Source organism: Pyrus communis, chromosome 17 (assembly GCF_963583255.1).
Source record: "Pyrus communis chromosome 17, drPyrComm1.1, whole genome shotgun sequence".
Lineage (NCBI taxonomy): Eukaryota > Viridiplantae > Streptophyta > Magnoliopsida > Rosales > Rosaceae > Pyrus > Pyrus communis.
The window spans coordinates 21,358,203-21,378,640 of record NC_084819.1 but is presented as its reverse complement, the minus strand read 5'-3'; the positions used below and the strand labels follow the sequence as shown (position 1 = coordinate 21,378,640).

General features: G+C 39.2%; 5 protein-coding genes across 8 annotated transcripts; 2 read left to right on the top strand and 3 right to left on the bottom strand.

Annotated features, from left to right (window-relative positions):
* Window positions 1–1,075: 1,075 nt before the first annotated feature.
* LOC137723418 (receptor-like protein kinase FERONIA) lies at window positions 1,076–2,499 on the bottom strand. Its single transcript, XM_068462612.1, has one exon. The coding sequence runs from the start codon at window positions 2,347–2,349 to the stop codon at window positions 1,225–1,227; it is 1,125 nt and encodes a 374-aa protein (XP_068318713.1). The 5' UTR covers window positions 2,350–2,499; the 3' UTR covers window positions 1,076–1,224.
* A 192-nt stretch (window positions 2,500–2,691) lies between these two features.
* LOC137723417 (receptor-like protein kinase FERONIA) lies at window positions 2,692–4,414 on the bottom strand. Its single transcript, XM_068462611.1, has one exon. The coding sequence runs from the start codon at window positions 4,159–4,161 to the stop codon at window positions 2,932–2,934; it is 1,230 nt and encodes a 409-aa protein (XP_068318712.1). The 5' UTR covers window positions 4,162–4,414; the 3' UTR covers window positions 2,692–2,931.
* A 618-nt stretch (window positions 4,415–5,032) lies between these two features.
* On the top strand, window positions 5,033–8,568 carry LOC137723621 (putative disease resistance protein At1g50180). The gene is made up of 2 exons (XM_068462820.1): window positions 5,033–6,317; window positions 6,621–8,568. The coding sequence occupies exons 1-2, from the start codon at window positions 5,285–5,287 to the stop codon at window positions 8,390–8,392; spliced, it is 2,805 nt and encodes a 934-aa protein (XP_068318921.1). The 5' UTR covers window positions 5,033–5,284; the 3' UTR covers window positions 8,393–8,568.
* Window positions 8,569–8,795: 227 nt separating this feature from the next.
* On the bottom strand, window positions 8,796–10,613 carry LOC137723622 (receptor-like protein kinase ANXUR2). Its single transcript, XM_068462821.1, has one exon. The coding sequence runs from the start codon at window positions 10,527–10,529 to the stop codon at window positions 9,504–9,506; it is 1,026 nt and encodes a 341-aa protein (XP_068318922.1). The 5' UTR covers window positions 10,530–10,613; the 3' UTR covers window positions 8,796–9,503.
* A 1,091-nt stretch (window positions 10,614–11,704) lies between these two features.
* LOC137722429 (vacuolar protein sorting-associated protein 54, chloroplastic-like) lies at window positions 11,705–20,124 on the top strand. 4 transcript variants are annotated; one of them, XM_068461428.1, is made up of 19 exons: window positions 11,705–12,666; window positions 13,177–13,239; window positions 13,350–13,429; window positions 13,744–13,861; window positions 14,426–14,500; window positions 14,642–14,798; window positions 14,979–15,067; window positions 15,994–16,250; window positions 16,489–16,660; window positions 16,784–16,867; window positions 16,956–17,374; window positions 17,583–17,736; window positions 18,038–18,119; window positions 18,240–18,319; window positions 18,693–18,854; window positions 18,966–19,033; window positions 19,205–19,285; window positions 19,372–19,620; window positions 19,781–20,124. In XM_068461428.1, the coding sequence occupies exons 1-18, from the start codon at window positions 11,869–11,871 to the stop codon at window positions 19,505–19,507; spliced, it is 3,075 nt and encodes a 1,024-aa protein (XP_068317529.1). In that variant the 5' UTR covers window positions 11,705–11,868; the 3' UTR covers window positions 19,508–19,620; window positions 19,781–20,124. The 4 variants fall into 4 exon arrangements, with proteins under 4 accessions (XP_068317529.1, XP_068317528.1, XP_068317530.1 ...); XM_068461427.1 differs by having other exon boundaries at window positions 14,423–14,500; XM_068461429.1 differs by lacking the exon at window positions 19,781–20,124 and having other exon boundaries at window positions 14,423–14,500; window positions 18,966–19,038; window positions 19,210–19,285; window positions 19,372–19,424.
* The last annotated feature ends 314 nt before the right edge of the window (window positions 20,125–20,438 follow it).

Genomic DNA, 20,438 nt, shown 5'->3' with positions numbered 1-20,438 from the left:
AAATTGGTTTAGGACACCGCAATGAACTTAATTTATCTCGGATAATATTTTAAATATCTTTCTTTTATTCTTCTTTTTATTTGCTAACTACTTATAGTGAGTGGTAGATACTCAAATACGTTGTGTTTGCGTACTTATTTTTTATTGATGATTTGTAAATGTAATCTAAAAAATTGGTATCTTTTTATAATTACTCATCAGATAATAAGTACGTAGAATGTAAAGTCAAATTTTAAAACACAACACAAAATTTAAGAATTTGGGAATCAAGGAAATAAACTCAAGTGTGTGTAGATGACTAGACTAGGAGATTAATTGTCTTTGTCGAGCTATATATTCAAGTAACAAACACTAACGCCACCGTAAAAACAAGTTATACAAAGTAATAGAGGGGCGCACGATTGATAAAATAATCTTTAAAGGCTTAATTAGTTTTAAGAAATGAAACAATTTAGTAAAAAACATATAGACATTAACGAATAGGGGACTCGTGTTTTTCTTGAACATGCACCCTGATTCTTGGACCTAGGGTTTCGAATTCATGAATTCCCCCTATCAATTGCGTGAAAAAACAAAAAAGATGTGTCGCCATGCATGTAGAGTATGGTTTCCTAGCTTAACCCGGTTAATTATATAGTTCCAACTTCTATTTTTGTTTTAGATTACCTTACAAGTTAAGAAACAAGAAAAATGGAAATGTTCTAATACTTTTTTACATTTGTTTATTTTCCTTATTGATTTCTATTTTTGTTATTGTCATCAAGTACATCGTATTAGTCCATCTGATAGCGAGATTAACACAATTAATTCCAAACAGTAAAAAAAGGAAACAAACATGAAAACTTGAAAAATTCGCAAATACAAGAAGATACCCATTGTGTGTTCTAATAAAAAGGATACGCGGTGGGTGGTATACATGAGAAATCCAAAACCTGCTACTTAGTACTGCGATCTATTGGTACCCCTTTTCACTTTGTAAGTAAATGTCTTAGGTTCAATATTTGAACCACATTATTGCTAGCTCATTGTGAGGCTAAACCCAACCTCTCTCTCGTTTGCTCAAAAAAAAAAAAAAAAAAAAAAAAAAACGGAAATCTAACCCTAACCCTCTTTAACAACCCTTCACCCCAACTACAAAATGGCTCAACACTGATAATTAAGTGTGTACGCATAAAAAGGTCTACATTATTGTTGCCCTGTCGGAAAGCAGAAAAATCAATGCTATTATTCAAACAAAGAGCTGACATCCGAAGTTGTGAGCTGCCTAAACAAAAATGAGAAAATATCATCAATTTCACAAATTGACATCCCTTGGTAGCTATAGTCACCTGCAAGACCAAGGGAAGCGTCCTTCTTGGCATCTGCGCTGTCTTGCAGCTCCAGTGCGCACTCGAGTTCCACTTGCACTTCGCCTACTGAGGGTCGCGCTGCTCCTGTAGGACTTACACATCTATAAACGATATCCATAAATTTTTGCAAACAATCAGGAGCTATTTTACCCCTCAAAGAAGGGTCCATTATATCGCATAAGGTGTCCGGCCTGCCTGTGTATGTATGAAACTCTTTTGCCCATTTGGCAGTCAACACTTCCAGCAGCACCATTCCAAACGAGTAGACATCAGATTTTTCTGTAAATTGTTCCAAATGGATATACTCGGGATCAATATACCCGAAAGTGCCCACGATCCTATCAGAGGTCACTCGTATGAATTTATTTGACAAACTAGGAGGACCCATCTTGAACGTTAATAAGTTTGAAACCCTTGCTTCGAACTTTTCATCCAATAGTATGATGGAGCATTTCATGTCGCGGTGGACAATAGCATGTTTTAGCCCTGCATGGAGATAATGCAATGCGCGTGCTATCCCGATACATATGTTCAGCCTCTGCCTCCAGGGCAGCGGATCAAGATCCGCTCTTTTGAACAGCTTAGAAGAGAGGGTACCTTTGGCCATGTAGTCGTAGACAAGGATGAGTTGCTCCTTTTCTTCACAGAATCCAATAACAGGGAGAAGGTTGGGGTGGCGCAGCTGGCAGGACAGCAGCACCTCATTCCTGAAGTCTAGTCTACTGCCTGTAAATCGCTTGATTGCAACAACAGTTGCCCCGCCGTTGATGTACCCTTTATAGACTGAGCTCACGGCACTGCCACCAATATGGAACTTGTCGTTGAAGCATTCAGTGGCTGCTATGATCTCAGCTAGCGAAAATCGGCGGCATAATTCCTCCATAAAGGCCCAGTCTTGGCTTGGTCTGCGTTTTCTACTTTTATCCCATGACGCTAGTTTCTTCCATGAAGAGAAGAAGAAACATGAGGCGGACTCTGCAGTGGTACTGAAACCCATCATTGTGCTAAATGTTGTCTAATTCCAAGATCAGGAGCTCAAAATCTTAGATTTAGACATTAAGAATCAATTGATGATGATCATAAGTCTTGGCACTCCTGGGCCAAGAGGACTCACTATTGAAGCGGCATCCCCAAAGTCAACTCAACATACTTTTCCAACTCAGAAGAGACTCACGCATACATATGGGGTGAATTCGTAATGGGGACATGGAAAGAAATGCGAGAAAATTCAGAACCAATTAATTTCTTCGAAACTGGCCAGACTTTGACTTGGATTGGGATGCCAGCAACGCAGACGTCACAAAACAGACACGTCGTAAATGGCGCTGTCAAAGCAGCAGACAGATGCGTATTGTATTTGAGGAGCTTGAAAAATTCATATCAAACCTAAAACTCAACATTCAAACCTACCCAACGACTGGTAGCTAGCTAGCTAGCTAGGAAGCCACACCCCAATTTCAATTCGAAATTCAATTAAACTAATACAAGAAACACAAGACTAATAAACATTCGATAGTTTTTTTTTTTTTTTTTTCCTTTTTTTCCCAACAGCATCGCGTTTTTCTACATAAACTTTAATTATTTACCGGCCAGAATATTCGAATTCAGAGCTACCGTCGTCATCAGAAAGTACTGAAAAATCAGCAGACCTGGTTGGGCTAACTACTGGACTGTGTCTACTCATGAATAGAGATGAGAAAGTCTCATTAAAGTCGGAAACTGATATCCCTTCATAACCGTAGGCACAGTCGGCAGGCTGATCAAGAGGAGTGCTAGTTGTCCTCAGCTCCTTTTCGGCATCTGCTCTCTCCTGCAGCTCCAGTGCAAGCTCAAGTTCCACCTCCACTTCACCCATCTTGGGCCGTTGGGCTCCTGTAGGGCGGACGATGTCCAAAAATTTTATCAAACAATCGGGAGCTATTTTTCCCATGAGAAATGGGTCTAGAATATCAGCTGGACGAGCCATATGTCTTTGTAGTATCACTCTTGAATTGGCATGCAAAACTTCGAATAACACCACACCAAACGAGAAGACATCAGATTTTTCCGTAAGCTGGTAAGACATAAGATACTCTGGATCAAGATATCCGACTGAACCTGACACCCCGGAATCAGAGTTCAATCTGATTAACGCATTTGACAAAGAAGGAGGACCCAACTTGGACAGCCGGAAGTTAGAAAGCTTGGCCTCTAAGTTTTGGTCCAATAGTATGTTGTCGCATTTGACGTCTCGGTGGATGACAGCATGTTTAACCCCTGCGTGAAGGTAGTGTATTGCGCGAGCCACTCCAATGCAGATATTCAGCCTTTGCTTCCAAGACAACGGATTCTTATTATTGTTATAAGGATTGAAAAGAGAATCAGAGAGAGAACCGTTGGACATGTAGTCGTAAACAATGGCATACTCTACCTTGTCTTGGCAGAATCCGGTTAGAGAGATGACATTGGGGTGGCGCAACTGGCACAGGAGCTGCACCTCTGCCTTGAACTCGCGTCCCTGCTGAATATCGAAATGTGCACCGCGGATGCGTTTGATTGCAACCGTGGAAGTTACCCCGTTGAGATTGGTGTATCCTAGGTAGACATCTGCATTGCCCCTCCCTAGCCTTTTATTGAAGTTTTGAGTTGTTGCTATGATCTCCGCGAATGAAAACCGACGACACAATTCTTCTGGAAACGCCCATTTAGCTTCATCTCGATCTGTATCTGTAGGTTTTCTTCTATGATCAGATGAATATGGTGCACATTTCTTCCACAAATTATTGAAGAAACGTGACATAACTGACTGTGCGGTACTACTACTAAATCCCATAATCCATAGAACAGAAATATAACATGGATCTTAATTCGTTTAAACCGCGTTGGCTAACTAGTCTTGATGCCTTCCATTGGGAAGATTCTTAGCTATATATCCCGAGATTCTTGGGTAATTGTTGGGAAGATTCTTCCTTTGGCACGACCGTTGAGGGATCCTGTGTACGTCTTACTCTATATCAGATTTCAACGATCAAACCATCTTTTAAGTTTTTCCTCAAAGATTATCTCTACAAAAATCACTCAGATTCAAAATCATTTGACCGTTGGATTAAATGGTAATCGTAATATTATTTCTTTGAAAAACCGTATTCGTTCATTTCTTCACTACAATTGGATGTCTTAATATTTTTGAATTTGTCTAAATTTTTACAAAGGTGATCTATGAATGATGTGTACTAAAATATAGACAATTGAATTGTTGAAAAATGTTATGGAATGAGCACTACATTCATAAGGAAGAAAATGAATGAATACGGTTCTAAAAATAAACACTTAAAATGACTACCATTAAATCCAACTGTTATAAAGTTCTAAATTTTGGTGATTTTTTAGAAGAGATCATCTTTGACGGAATGAGGCTGTATATGTATGTGTACATGGACACACAGATATGACAAGGACCTCACGCGTTGCTCTCAAATATTAATTTACTTTAAAGTGGAAAATAATTGAAGGGCTGTGCGGATACTATATGATGATAGAATAGCCCCAGCCCCACATCAAAATATTTCCAGTCACGCACGCCAGATTGGACCATTCACCACCCTCCCAACAAGTGGAGAGAAACTTCCTGCTGTATCTCCCCTTGTAACGACAGAGAGATAGACACAAACGGATATAAACTCGGGATATATAGCTAAGAAGCTTCCCAATAATTACCTACTGAATGAGAGACTCGGTCTTGTTTCCAATTATTTTTTCTTCTCTCTTCACTGAATGAAACTTGGACGGTGGAAAATATCAAAATAATTGCCAGTTGGTTATACAAATCACAAAGAAAGAAACAAAGAAAGAAAGAAGGGAAGAGCTTTTTTTCTTCTTCTTTTCTCGTGTGTGCAAAATCAACCTTTGTTTTGCTGTAATTTTGAGGATCAGGAAGTAGCTAGCAAGCACGAAGCATGGCAGAGTCTGTGGTATCCTTTGTTGTTGACAGGCTTGGGGACCTGCTGATTGAAAAAGCCACCTTCTTACACGGGGTCAAGCAAAACGTCGAGCAGATCCGAGTCGAACTGAGTCGGATGCAATGCTTCTTGAAAGATGCCGATAAGAGGCAAGACGAGGATGAAAGCATTCGGAATTGGGTTTCCGAGATTAGAGAAGTTGCTTATGATGCAGAGGATGTCATTGGAAGTTTCACCATCAAAATTGCACCACCAATTTCCAATCCGCTAAAAAGGTACGCTTGTTTTTTCAGCCGGGCTTCAAACCTTTATGGAGTTGGGTCTGAGATTGAGGCCATCAAAGCTAGAATTTCTGACCTTACTAGAAGTACACAAACTTACGGCTTGACTGTTGTAAGAGATCATCAAGGCTCATCGAGTATTGCGTTTGAGAAGCAAAAACAATTGAGGTGGTCTTATTCCCATGTTATTGATGACCATATCGTTGGTTTACAAGGAAACATAAACGAACTAGTGGCGGAGCTCATGAGTGAAGAAAAACAAGGTCGAGTTGTGTCCATCTGTGGGATGGGCGGGTTGGGGAAGACCACTCTCGCCAAGGAAGTTTACCGCAATGATCATGTTAGGCGGTATTTTGACGGTTCTGCGTGGGCTTACATATCTCAACAATGCAAACCAAGAGATGTTTGGGAAGGCATTCTGATTAAGCTAACCTCTCCGTCGAAAGAGGAGAGGGATCACATTTTGAAATTGAGAGACGAAGAGCTTGCAAAGAAGCTTTATCAAGTTCAAATAGAGAAGAAATATTTGGTGGTTCTTGATGACATTTGGTCGATTGAGGCCTGGAAAATTCTAAGTCCTGCCTTTCCATCGTCGGGAAAAGGGTGCAGCAGAATATTGCTTACAACTCGTAACAAGGACTTAGCTTCCTTTGTAGACCGAAGCGGTCTTCATGAGCCGAGGAACTTAACTGAAGAAGAGGGTTGGGAGTTGCTTCAGAAGAAGGCATTTCCAAGAAATGGTGATCCGGGTAGTTTACCATTCCAATTTATTATGCATTTCCCAATTATACATAAATAGTTTCAAGTGCTAACTAGTTAGAAACTTAATATGACACTAACCAAGAAATTAATAACTTCTCTTCTTGCAAGATATATTTGAACGATTTCAAAACAAAAAACAACGGTGTCCAACTCGAATTAAGCGAACCTACATATGTTGTTTAGTTGTTGATCCCTTTATGTGCATACTCAATTTCAACACATTTTCGTATAGGATTGCTATTCCCAACTGAGAGAGTTTTGCTAAATTGTTTTCTTCCTTAATATTGCAGATTTTACCAGAAGCATAGATAAGGAGCAGTTAGGGAGGGAAATGGTGAAAAAGTGTGCTGGCTTGCCTTTGGCCATTGTTGTGCTTGGAGGACTTTTGGCCACTAAAGAAACAGTGCACGAGTGGGATATCGTCCTCAGAGATATTCTTTCATATCTAAAGCGAGCCAAAGGGCATGAGCAGCACTCTACGGTACCTGAGGTTTTGGCTTTGAGTTATCATGATTTGCCTTTCCAACTGAAACCCTGTTTCCTTTATTTGAGCCATTTTCCGGAAGATTTTGAAATTCCGAGGAGAAAACTGGTTCAATTATGGATTGCAGAAGGCATTGTATCGCCACACCATGAAGCAGAGGGAGATGAAACAATAGAGGATGTTGCAGAACGCTACTTGGGTTACTTGATTAATAGGTGTATGGTTCAAGTGGGAGCTCTCAGCTCAACCGGAAGAATTAAAACTTGCCGCCTGCATGATCTTATGCGTGACTTGTGCTTGTCGAAAGCAAAGCAGGAAAATTTTCTCCAGAATGTTCACTATTCGGATGAAGGTATGATGGTGGATTCTTCTTCTTCTCGCATGCTTTCTGAAGCAACATCAACTGGTAAAACTCGCAGACTTGCTGTCTTCTTACCTTCACATGTTGATAATCTTATCCCGTCTAAATACAAAGAAGATTCCAGCCTCAGTCTCAGGTCACTTGTATATTTCCATGCAAGCAAGTGTAGATTGGTAAGTTGGCAGCTTACAAAAACAATTTTGGAGTTCAAAATGCTCAAAGTTCTCGACCTTGAAGGTGTCAAGGGACCGTACGAAAAGTTACCTAAAGATATCGGGGGCTTGGTTCAGTTGCAGTTTCTAAGTTTGAAGAAAACACGTATACAAGCATTGCCATCATCCATCGGCAATTTGATCCACTTGAAAACTCTAAATTTGCAAACCATAAGCAAATTGAGTTGGGACCCGACAGTGCAAATTCCAAATGTGATTTGGAAGATGGAAGGGCTAAGACATTTATATCTTCCCAAATGGTGTGGCAATGCAGTTGATAAGCTGCAACTGGGAAATCTGATTAACTTGCAGACACTCGTAAACTTTCCTGCAAACAAATGTGACGTAGAAGATCTTCGAAAGTTGACCAATCTTAGAAAATTGGTGTTGAATGATCCAAAACATTTCAATAGTTTGATGAAAATTTTCAATCCCCAAAGCAGAACGTTAAGCTGCCTCGAGTCTTTGTCCTTGACGAGTGAGACACTTTCATTCCCTGATGAGGTTGTTGATGTTAGACAAGTAATGTTAAGTTGTCGCCGTCTTCAAAAATTGCACGTGCAAGGGCGGATAGAGAAGCTGCCAGAATACCATCAGTTCCCTCCAAACCTTGCCAAGTTAACGTTGTGGGGCACTAAACTTGAGGAAGATCCAATGCCAACACTGGAAAAACTGCCGAACTTGAGAATTTTAAGTGGATGGCAAATGTTCATGGGGAAGAAAATGGTCTGCTCTAACCAAGGTTTCCCAAAACTCAGGTCTCTACTCCTCCGAGGGTTTTCTAAGTTAGAGGATTGGACGATGGAAGAAGGAGCCATGCCTAGTCTTTGTCGTTTGGAAATATCAAATTGCACCAAACTGAAGACGATTCCGGATTCTCTGAGGTTTGTGAAAACACTTCAGGAATTGGAGATATACGGATGCCTATTCAAGATCAACATTGGAAGTGAAGGAGAGAATTTTTACAAAGTGCAACACGTACCGTCCATTGTAGTTCGCAACTGAAGTTAATTCGGTAAGAATTGTTGAAGAATGTAAAAGAAAAGAGTTTATTTCTTCATTGGTTATTTCATTGTACCTTTTGTAAGGTTCTTGTAGTGAGAAGTAATAGCTACTCTTATGCACTCACAAATCAGTACCGAATGAATCTCACAGCCACTCTCGCAAATATATATTTGAGAAATTTTCATTGATCTCCGTAAATGATGTATCTTAGTTGGTATAGTCTTCCATGTAATGGACAGGAGGAGGAGGAGGGGCAAGAGAAGTGGTTGTAGTTGTCCCCGACTCCTTGAGCTGGTTGGCGGCATCTCCGCTCCCTTGCAGCTCCAGTGCGCACTCAAGTTCCACCTCCATTTCACCCATCCTGGGCTGTCCAGCTCCTGTCAGCGTGCACATCTATTAGCGATGTTCATAAATTTTCTTAAACAATGTGGAGCTACTTTTCCCACCAGAAATGGATCAATCATAGGCTGGAACAGAGGTCAGCGTTGGACATCTAGTCGTAGAACGTGATGAGAGGAACAGTAGCACCATCGTTGATGTACGCTTAATTTACAGACTGAGCTCTAGGTACCATTACCGATATGACTTGTCGCTGAAGCATTTGGTGGTTACTATAATTCCTGCTATTCATACGCGTGTACATGGCAAGTTGGTAATGCTGACACGGAAAGACAACGCGAGAAAATTCAAACCCAAGGAATTTCTTTGAAACTGGGCAACCTTTGAGTTGGATTGGGATGCAAGTAATGCTATAGCGATGAATATTGAATTGGATGAGCTTGAAAATTTCATATTAAAGCTCAAACTCAACATACAATTACCCAACGACTGGTAGCTTGAAATTATTAATCAAATCAAGTAATGCTGATATTGGATTCGTGACAATACAAGTGCTAGCTAATACAAAAAAAATACAAGACAAACTATACTTAACAGCATCACATTTCTCTAAATTATTGTTTACCAGCTAGAATATTCGAATTCAAAGCTATCAGAAAGTACTGGAAGATCATAACTATTTGAATCAAGGTCAGCAGACCCAGTGGAGCTAACTACTGGATGGCGTGGAGTCCGTGGACACATATCCAAAGAGGAGAAATCATCACTGATTTCAGGAATTGATAGAGAAGGGCTGTTTGACGGCATCTGCACTTTCCTGCAGCTGTAGTGCGTTCTCTAGTTCCACCTCCACTTCCCCCATTGTGTGCCGTTCAGCTCCGCTAGGGCGAACACATCTCTGGATGATGTCCACAAATTTCTTCAAACAGTCCGGAGCTATTTGTCTCGTCAGAAATGGATCGATCATATCAAGAGAAGTTTCACCCGTTTTCAGTGAATTCAAAATATCTACCGGCCGAGATTTTCCACACAAGGCTTCCAATAACACCAATCCAAATGAGTAGACATCAGATTTTTCCGTGAGTTGGCCAGAGAAAGCCTCTGGAGCAATACAACCGTATGTACCATCTACCGTCACGGAGTCCCATCTAATTAATCCATTCGACAGAGTACGAGGGCCCGTCATGCACCTCCCAAAGTCGGAAAGCTTTGGCACGAACTGTTCATCCAATAGAATATTGGAACTATTCACAAATCGATGGACAATAGAATGCTTAACCCCGGTGTGGAGGTGTTGTAATGCACTCGCCACCCCGATGCAGATATTCAACCTTTGTTTCCACGACAGTTGTAGTACTGGATCCCTATCGAGGGGATTATCCAGGTACTTAGAGAGGGCACCATTGGACATGTAGTTGTAAACGATGAGGCACTCTTCTTTTTCTTCGCAGAATCCGATGATGGAGATAATGTTTGGGTGGCGCAGCTGGCAAAGTAGCTGCACCTCCGTCCTGAACTGCTCTTTTGAATCTCCCACAAAGCGTTTGATTGCAACCACGTTGTCGCTGTCGATAGTACCTTTGTACACCGAGCCGTAGCCATCTGAAGCAATACGTAAGCTGTTGCTGAAACATCGAGTTGCTGCTCTCATCTCGCTGAGTGAAAACCGACGGCAGAAGCCTTCCGCAAAGGCCCGGTTCTGGCTTTGTGCTGTGCGGTTGCATCTGGTCTTGTTTTGATCACCGTCATTGCTCCGACGAGAAAAGAAACGCGAGATAAACCGTGCAAGAAACCCCATCAGGCATCAAAAGTTGATGTCTACTAAGAAAACTCAAAGAGAACAAGTTCATACGTTTAGACCAGGTCATTTGCATCTACTTGAAATATAAATTGTCAGAAAACGAAAGCCCTCTGCAGTTACAGTTGCCTCAAAAGTCAACTCATTCATACTTTTCCAAATTCATCAAATAATCTCAAACGCGTAAAACATGTCAGCAAATCATGGATCATCATGTGTTATTCGGTGTATTATTTTGGGCTGCTTTTGACATTTATTGTTTTGGGAGCATTTTTGTTTAAAATTTTTTGGTGAAGCTTGTGACCCCAAATGGGGTTGTTGGCTTTATATATAAAGAAGATATATAAAGATAAGACCTCATTCACGAGATTTTTTCATATGTTGAAATCATGTTTCAATACACAAAGTGTAACAGTACAATTTATTGAAAACTTAAAAAAAAAAAAAAAAAAATTCAATCAATTTTATTATGACACTAACTGTATCGGGCCTTATTCCCAACACGCTGGAAAATTTATCCACGTTCACTTTCTGCGTTCAATAGAACTTTTTTCTTCCAAGCAAAAGAAAAAAAAATGTCACTTAGTACTACAATTTAGTGGTATTCCTCCTCACTTGTAAGTGAGAGATCTTAAATTTGATTCTCGCTGAAGGCGAATTTGAACCATATTATTGCTAGTCCATTGTGAGACCTAGCTCACCTCCCACCCCTAATATAGATAATATCGTTTGTTTAAAAAAAAAAAAACTTTAATTTATATAAACCTATATCATGTAAAAAAAAAAAAAAAAAGAATAAACTTACTCGATCCTGAATTTTCTAAACTCTTTATAATATGAAATTCACAGACCAAACTTAGCCAGCTTGACTAAAACAAAGTGATCTTTTTAAGCATTCAAATTCAAATCTTCAGAAATTAGGACGCTTGAATAAAAAAAATAAACGAAAGAAAGGAAATATAAATTGGGCTTAGGCCCACAACCCATAGTAATTGGATAAAAACTTATTGGGCTTCAAATTGCAAAACCGGCTTTTCATTCACACCAATTTGCAATTTCTACCAAGCCGGGTCGGCCCGATTTTCCCCTGTGAGAATTTTCGAACCATCATGACGAACTCCACCTCGACCTGTCTCTGCGATTTTATCAATTAAATTACCATTTTCTCCTCCACTTTCTCCTATCTCCTTTCCCAGATCTCCCTCCCATACGAGAGAGAGCATATGATATGATCACCTGCAAAAGCACCAAATCCCAGATCCACCACCACGACGCGCATTCCCCTCTTCCGTTGTAGGGTTTATCCCACTCGCCCCGAGTCGACTCACCCGACTCGCTCATGAACCAGAACCACAATTACAAGAGCAGCAGCTCCAACAAAGAGATGGTAATCATGGACGCCCGACCCGGAAAGCTGAACAGCCGATCCAATTCCATATCCGACCCGAACACCAGCCAGAGCCTCGCCTCCATCCTCAACAACCCCAATGCCTCCGACGCCTCCTCCTGGGTCGGTTGGTGGTCCTCCTCCGCCTCCGTCGCCCCGCCCGAATTCGCACCTCTCGTGCCGAAATCTGCGTCCGACCCCGTGACCCGATCCGACTTCCAGCCCTACCTCGCCTCCGTCTCCGATCACTACAACCGCTTCGAGGACATCATCAACCACGTGAAGAAGGAGAAATCCGACGTCGATTCCATCGGTGGCCAAGGCGAAGCCCTCGTCGCGTGCCTCCGGGAGGTTCCGGCGCTCTATTTCAAGGAGGACTTCGCCCTGGAGGATGGCGCCACGTTCCGGTCGGCTTGCCCGTTCACGAACGTCTCAGAGAACCTGGGACTGCAGGAGAAGCTGTCGCATTACTTGGACGTGGTGGAGCTTCACTTGGTGAAGGAGATCTCGCTGCGTTCCAACTCCTTCTTTGAGGCGCAGGGGCAGCTGGAGGACTTGAATGTCAAGATCGTCGAGGGGTGCAGTCGGATTCGAGAGCTCAAGGAGACGATTCTGCTCATGGATGTCGATTTGGTCGAGTGCGCAACGCAGATTCATGATTTGAATGAAACCAGGAGCAATTTGTTGGCTCTGCAGCAGAAATTGAGGCTCATTTTATATGTTAATCAAGCTCTTTCGGCACTTAAACTGGTATTGCATTGCGCTTCAATAACTTTCTTTCGGTTTTGTAGTGTAATGAATTGTGCATGTTGTGATAATTAGTAGCCATTTGGTCTAGAATTCACTTCATCAAGAATTGCCAATTTGCGATGTTGGATTTTATCTTTGTTTTCGTAGTAGATTCACTTCATTTGAAAATCTGATCGTAGTATAAAACTTGATGACCATTTACATTTGTTGCAAATACTAGTAAGGGCCAATTTAAAGCACTGATATGCACTCGGTGGCGTTTTTAGTAGTTTGATTCGGATTCAATAATAGGTTTTGAATTTGTTGCCCAACTAGTTTAAATTATAATCCACACAAGTCTTTTGTTGCAATTTTATCCCCGACCTGTTCAGATGATTAGTGGCTTGTTTTTCGTCCCTTTCTATAAGAAATGCTCATGATTTTCATTTGAGTTGTGTAAAAATGTTTATCGTCATTTTTATAAGTAGCAAGTTTCTTGATATAAGTTGATTTACATTTTCTGTCATACAGCTTGTTGCCTCTGCAGATTGTGCTGGAGCCTTGGACGTCACAGACGATTTACAGCATTTGCTGGTATGTTTTTATTTACGTTATGTTTGATCTGCCTCCACAAACTAGTACTAAAACAAGGAATAGTGGACTAAACTTTTTTGGTACCTAATTGATGTCAATACGTTTAATAGGATGGAGACGAGCTTACTGGTCTACATTGCTTCCATCACCTTAGGGATCGCGTAGCGGCTTCAATTGAATCCATAAACAGGTATGTTTTCCTGTTGCGGTGACACTATTTTTAGTGAAACAAGTGACACCATTTGAGTTGCTTTTGATGTTTTTAATTCTGATTCCATAATTATTTTTGTCCTTCTCGTTTTAAATATATGCGGTTCAATATTTTGGGACTGGGGTTGGCAGCTTTTAATTTTTTTCTTCCGAGAGTCTGAAATAGAGATGCTTTTCTTCATCCAGTTTGGCTTCTATTGACCAAAATATTTGAATAAACGTTTTTCAGTCTTTCAAATGGAATAATATGATATGAGGCATGTTTATAGTAACTTATTAAATTTATTCTTGTAGCATTCTTTCTGCAGAGTTTATGCGTGCTTCAATACACGATGCTGGAGATACAGACATTATAATTATATCCAGAGCAAAAGCAAGGGCATCTAGTCTGATGAATGGAGAAGATGGTGAAGTAAGCTCAAGTTATTTTCTTAAATGCCACAATATTTCTTTACTTCATTTCAAGTCTATTCTCTCCTGCAAGGAGCTGCTCTCCACTGATCGGAAAAGCAGATAATTAAGTTTTGTAGCCTTTGCATTTCTTTTTCTTCCGAATTCGCTTAAATTCTCACAGATAAATATAATATTGTAAGGAGTGAAGATTTCTTTGCAGATTTTATTTGGAACCATATCTTTTTATATAGTATGCTTTGAAATTTGTTTTTACTACAACCGTATCTGAAGATGGCTCAACAACCAGTGCCCTGCCATAAGCCATGTTGCAAGTTTTGTTGAACCCTGCAAGAAAGTGTTTAATTTAATTTTGACCATTTACGTAATCTATAAAGGCTTTGTAGGATCTTTTGTTGAATTAACTTTTTATACACCGAGTGCCTTGTCCAAATTTGATGGTTTCTTGTTTGCATTTCTTATATGCTATGACTGCTTTTTTAAGTTGATATCCTTTATCGTGATTTTCAGGCATCTGTGCATGATTCTATATGTGAACTGATCACCGTTATTTTTGTATCAGCAGATTAAGTTGGATGACGAAGAAACCTCCAATTTTCAAGATCGTCTTCTTCCTGTCATTATTGGGTTGCTTAGAACAGTGAGTAATTATCGGTTTGTCAAACCTAATATTTTTCAACATATTTTTATTTCTTCCTTTGGGATGAAGTTTAGTTCTTTCCATGATCAGTGAGTACCTTTAGTGATCTTTTAAGTAAAGATGGTATTCTTTTACTTTCAGGCCAAGCTCCCTTCTGTGTTGAGGTTATATCGCGACCAACTTACAGCTGACATGAAGTCTGCTATCAAAAATGCCGTTGCAGAGCTGCTTCCCATTCTTGTTTCGCGACCACTGGAGTCAGATTTTACACCGGGGGAGCGAATAGTTGATGCAGATGGTGAGAAATTTGTAATCTTGTCTATCATCTACGCCTATGACTGAGAATTACACCTAATATAGGAGAAAAAGTAGATGCTATAATTCTCAATTTTTATGTTTACATTCTGTCTTGTTCTTTTCTTTTTGTACCATTTTTTAAAGATGAATTTGTCCTTGATCTTTTAAACATGTTTTTTAGGTTTTGGCGCATCACTTGCGAGCAAGTTGAGGAGCCTGTCATCTGAAAGCTTTGTTCAACTTTTAAGTGCTATTTTTCTGATTGTAAGGGTATGTGTTCTAGACTATTCTTGTATTGTTTTCTAGGCATTGTATTGTTGACAAGAAAATGCTTTATTATTAGTTTGTTGAATTCCCAGTATACTCATTGTTCGTTTTGTTGTAATTTAGTGTGCATCTAGAAGTTAAATTTGATATTTCTAATGATTATCAATGATTGGGGATGGATACAACATACAAGTTCTTCTCCTCAATGAAGAGCTTAGGCTTAGCTTGAAGATAGATTTGGCTTGGGGTTGTCTATGATGCAAAATAGTCAATTTTCCATTCATTACTGAGCTTAAATATTTAAGCATCCAGTTCAATTTATCACCAACTTTTATTTATTTCTACTTCAATTTTTGTTCCCTGTTGCAACTACATAAACTAATTTACACGTTTTACTACGCTGTAAACAGAACTTTTTAAGGCACTATGATTGTCCTTTTGTCCTTTATATATTTTGTTTCTTGCAAGTTGCAAACCATTGACTAATTCACTAATTTGAAGCACATAATATCACTTCTTGTAATTTTTCAACCACTTGAGAGCCAGTTGAACCAATTACAGATATTTTCTTTAACTCTAACGCAAGTAAAGAAATGATAGACAGGTTTTCTCCCTGTCTACATTTTGGTCACTCCTACTCTTTCATTAATATTTCAGTCTATCAGTAGAATTCATTTGGCAGCATTAGGGTAAGGGACAACTGGTTTTAAGTGTAACGGTTCATATAAAAGAACGGGTACTGTCACATCAACTCATCATACATACATTATCTGTTTTTAGATTGTTCGATAAGTTATTATCAGATGGCATATGTGCTGTATTTCATTCATTTTTTGTTGTGCTAGCTTCATCTAAGTTCTTGTCTATTTTTTTTAAGCATCAACCACTATTTGAGTGTGATGTCATATGATTTATTTTAGTGAATGCAGGCACATCTAGTGCGGGCTGCTGAAGTGAAGAAGGCCATTGAATGGATTATGTGCAACCTCGATGGTCACTATGCAGCCGATTCTGTTGCTGCAGCAATTGCAGTTGGTGCCGCAGCTGCAGAAACAGCTCAAGAGAGTGATGGTCAAGGTGGCTTGCTTATGCCATATTCACATCAGAGGGTTGCTACAAAGGCCCTTTCAATTCAAGGGAAGGCAAATGATGCAGCAAGTCCTTCAAACATCTCTAAGAATTTTAGGTGAGGTCTTGTCTCTTGATTATGTTACTTTGATGTCTAAAATTTCAACTTTGCTGAAAACCTTTTGTATCATTTAATTTTAAGATTTTGTTTTGTGCTTGTCTTGTCAGTAAAATAAATTTTGCCCTAATGAATGTCAGAAATTCTTTTGTTAATTTTAGGGTTTACCTTTGATATGTCCCCATGTTAGAGTGTTTCCAAATGTATGCGTATTCTGAAGAAATGTGATTCTAAACAGAGCTGATGTATTACGAGAAAACACAGAAGCTGTTGTTGCAGCATGTGATGCTGCTCATGGAAGATGGGCAAAGCTACTCGGGGTTCGTGCTCTTCTTCATCCTAAGTTGAGATTGCAGGAGTTTTTGAGCATATATAACATCACACAAAACTTTATAACAGCTACGGAGAAGGTATTCATATTTTATACTTTTTATCTGTCCCCTTTGTTTTCTTGTCCTTCTTCTTTCCTTTAGTTTTAAGATCAACAATGTTATGTCTCTGGTGCCATTTTGTGGCACTGCCAACCTAAACAGATCGGGGGAAGGCCAGGATTTAGCATCAGGGGAACACTACAGTCGCAGGCCAAAGCCTTCATGGATTTTCAGCATGAATCTCGAGTTAGTTTCTGATCGTGTATACTTATACTTCACTTTTTATTTTACCAAGTATGTTGCTATGAGCTAATTGTTTTTATGGTTGTTGTAGATGGCAAAAATTAAAGCTGTTCTTGACCAAGAAACGTGGGTGGAAGTGGATGTTCCTGATGAATTTCAGGTCATTGTCACTTCACTATTTAGTTCTGAATCATTGGTAACCGAGAACCTGGATACTGTCCAAGATAATACGGAAACTGGCTACAATGAGGTGGCCACACCCAGTAATAGTTCACATGCAGCAGATACAGGACCATCAATTGCTGAACAGCAATCTAAAGGGGCGGATTCTAGTGAAACATCTGCAGGTAGTACTGCAAAGGAGACACCAAATTCTGATGGAACTGAGAAAAATAAGGCTGATGTTGCAAACTCTGTTGCTCAAAATAACCACAGCAACGTGAAGGAGCGAGGAAAATCAACCTCTCAAACCCTTTTCTACAAAGGTGTTGGTTTTCACATGGTAAACTGGTCAGTTGCCTTAGTTTTCTATCTTTCTGTTTCCCCATTTATTCTTTATTTTTTATACCAATCCTGATTTGCAATTTGGAGTTTTGATTTGTACTCTTCTTTTCCCTATTGAGGAACTTTATTAAATTTTTTTCAATAAGTAAAAGAATATTTCAGTATAAGCCACCCTTTAGTTACGTTTTCTCCTTGTTCTTGGTTTTTCTTCCAGTGGCTTGATATTGATGAAGATGTTGTCAGAGTACATTGATATGAACAACTTTTTTCCAGCACTGTCCTCTGAAGTTGTTCATCGTATTGTAGAAATTTTAAAATTTTTCAATACAAGAACGTGTCAGCTTGTTCTTGGTGCCGGTGCCATGCAGGTAGAATTTCTCTCAATAATAGATGATATTGTTGCAGACTATTTAGTAACTTTCACTTAGAAACTCCAAAAGGTTTATGCAACTGAGCGAATCAAATATCTACTGTTCTTCAATGTACATGTATCAAAAACTCGTTTCACGGGTTTTATATGTAATTTTCTTTCTTGAGCTCCTAAATGCTTTAAGTGATTGTTTGAAACCCCTTTCGATGTTTTTGGTTACTATATCCTGTTATATCTACTGACTATGCTCCTCGGGGTCATTCTTGCGGCTTTTTGATACATCACATGTGCTAATGCAGGTATCCGGTTTAAAGTCTATCACTTCTAAACACTTGGCCTTGGCAAGTCAAGTCATCAGTTTTACATATGCTATTATTCCTGGTAGGCGACTAAAAAATTTTAAAAAATTGTTGGTTTTGCTGTGAATGTATATATCTATTTATTTGTAGAGTTATACTTTGAGCAATGGAGTAATGACTTTATTCATTCCATTTCTGCAAGAAATCAGGCAAATTCTTTTTCTAAAAGTGCCAGAGACAAGAAAAGCATTGTTGTTATCTGAAATTGATCGAGTAGCTCAGGTTTGTCTTTTCACACTGGGCAACAGATTTAACATTTTCAGGGATTTGTATTCTACTTTTATTTTAGTTATATAATTTTTCCCTTCATTTTGATGGTGTTTTACGGGATTGTGGTACCACGCACTTTTCTAGATAATTATTTTTTGGTCCCCTTTCATGAATTATCAAACGTATTGCATGTGCTTGCTTTTGTGTTTCATGACTCTGACCATGATTATGTAATTTTACATGTTTGTCAAGATTGTTATCCTTTCATAATGCATCTGTATCTCGAAGTCTAAAATCAGATTATTTGAGCTCATATTTACATTAGCCAGTTATTATGCTCATATTCCAGAAACCATTGTGATGTTTATTCATTCAATTTAAACAGGATTATAAGGTTCATAGAGATGAAATACACACCAAACTAGTTCAGATCATGAGAGAAAGGTTATTGGTTCATCTACGCGGGTTGCCTCAAATTGTAGAGAGCTGGAATAGACCTGAAGAGGCTGACCCACAGCCCAGCCAATTTGCTCGATCCCTTACCAAGGTACCTTTTTTTTTTTTTTTTTTTATATTTTTTTATATATAAGCACTTAGTTATTGTATTAGTTTCTTTATCTTAATTGATCTGATGGGGCCTTGCCCAACTGATTTTCAGGAAGTTGGATACTTGCAACGTGTTCTAACTCGAACTTTACATGAGGTCGATGTTCAAGCGATTTTCAGGTAAGGTTCATATAACTTGAAATTATCTTGGGAACTTGGTCAAAGACTCAAAGGATCATCCAGTTCCATTTGTTAGCTTGACGTTCTTGCTTCTTCCCTCCACATTTTTAATCAGTGTGATTTGGTTGATGAAGAGGGCAGTTAATGATTACTGTGGTTTGTAATTTTCAGGCAAGTGATTTTGGTCTTCCATTCACAAATATCAGAGGCATTTTCACGGTTAGAGATCAGCACACCACAAGCCAAGGACAGGTACTACCTTTTCAGTTCCCCCCCCCTTGTGCGCATACAATTGTTAGGACTCCTTAATAAACACAACTTTTCACTTTGTCCACCAGGCTGCGCCGGGATGTCACACACATTCTTGGATGCATTCGATCTTTGCCCTCTGATAAAATGAGCGAATGTAGTATTCCAAACTGGGGTCAGCTAGATGAATTCTTGGTGCAGAGATTTGGCGCGGAAGCTGGTTAATGTTGTTGTAAAGTAGTGAATCGGTTGCTTCTTTGGAGATGGCTAATCAATTTTTTTGGATGTCAGAACCAATTTCGGTGGTCTATGCATTTCCCTTGTACAATTTCATTGAGGTAACTTTCGGTCCACATTCTGTGTTTATCGTGTCATGTTTATGCTGCATAAATTACTTTCGTTCAAAATTCAGTTCTCTCTCTCTCTCTCTCTAAACACACGCACCGTCTATTTTTTCTTTTAGCTTACCAGATGCCTTTAATTGTCTTTAATTTTCAGGTTTTGCATTTTTTCTGAGATGTGTAAAGTCAGTGTATCAGATCCAAATATTGCGAGAAGAAGGTTGTCGAAACCAGAATGTTTGTTCTGTAGCGGTCACACTCGAATTACCATTTGTATTTACTAGGATTCAAATCAATGTTTACTGTAATTTTTGAGTTAAAGGATGACGACGATTGATTTTTTTTTGCTTAGTGAAGGGACAACGAGCGGTATCGGCTTTTGAATTCTCAACTTCCGTTGCCGGAATCGCATCTATTGTATCAATACTTGAGTTATTTGCATGAATGCCGTTCTTAAATGGTAAAAGGATAAGAGCTTCTTTTTCCTGCACCATTAGTATCTAGCTAAAGCTTGTTATTCTTCGTGTTGGGCTTTTCTTGTTATTGGGCTTGCTAATCTTTGCTATCTTCGGCCTTTAACGAAATTACTTTTAGGCCCAATATAAAAAGTTGGATCATTCCACTCTAGAATGTGATGCTCAGTCATCTCCTTTAATATCGATTGCAAGAAAAAAAAAAAATCAATATTTCTAAACTAATTTTAAAAATCTTACGTTGTGAAAATATTTGCAAGTGATCTTATTATTTTATTGAGAAAGACAAGGTTAAATATTAAATTCCAAAAAAAAAAAAATGTTCGGGTCTAAAATATAGCA

Bases quoted from the DNA above. Each gene is read 5' to 3' on its own strand.
- LOC137723418 (XM_068462612.1), bottom strand. From the start codon at position 2,349: ATGATGGGTTTCAGTACCACTGCAGAGTCCGCCTCATGTTTCTTCTTC.
- LOC137723417 (XM_068462611.1), bottom strand. From the start codon at position 4,161: ATGGGATTTAGTAGTAGTACCGCACAGTCAGTTATGTCACGTTTCTTC.
- LOC137723621 (XM_068462820.1), top strand. From the start codon at position 5,285: ATGGCAGAGTCTGTGGTATCCTTTGTTGTTGACAGGCTTGGGGACCTG. The intron at 6,318-6,620 runs GTAGTTTACCAT...TTAATATTGCAG, and splicing joins TCCAAGAAATGGTGATCCGG to ATTTTACCAGAAGCATAGAT.
- LOC137723622 (XM_068462821.1), bottom strand. From the start codon at position 10,529: ATGGGGTTTCTTGCACGGTTTATCTCGCGTTTCTTTTCTCGTCGGAGC.
- LOC137722429 (XM_068461427.1), top strand. From the start codon at position 11,869: ATGAACCAGAACCACAATTACAAGAGCAGCAGCTCCAACAAAGAGATG. The intron at 16,251-16,488 runs GTGAGGTCTTGT...GATTCTAAACAG, and splicing joins AACATCTCTAAGAATTTTAG to AGCTGATGTATTACGAGAAA. The intron at 17,375-17,582 runs GTCAGTTGCCTT...TTTTTCTTCCAG, and splicing joins GGTTTTCACATGGTAAACTG to TGGCTTGATATTGATGAAGA.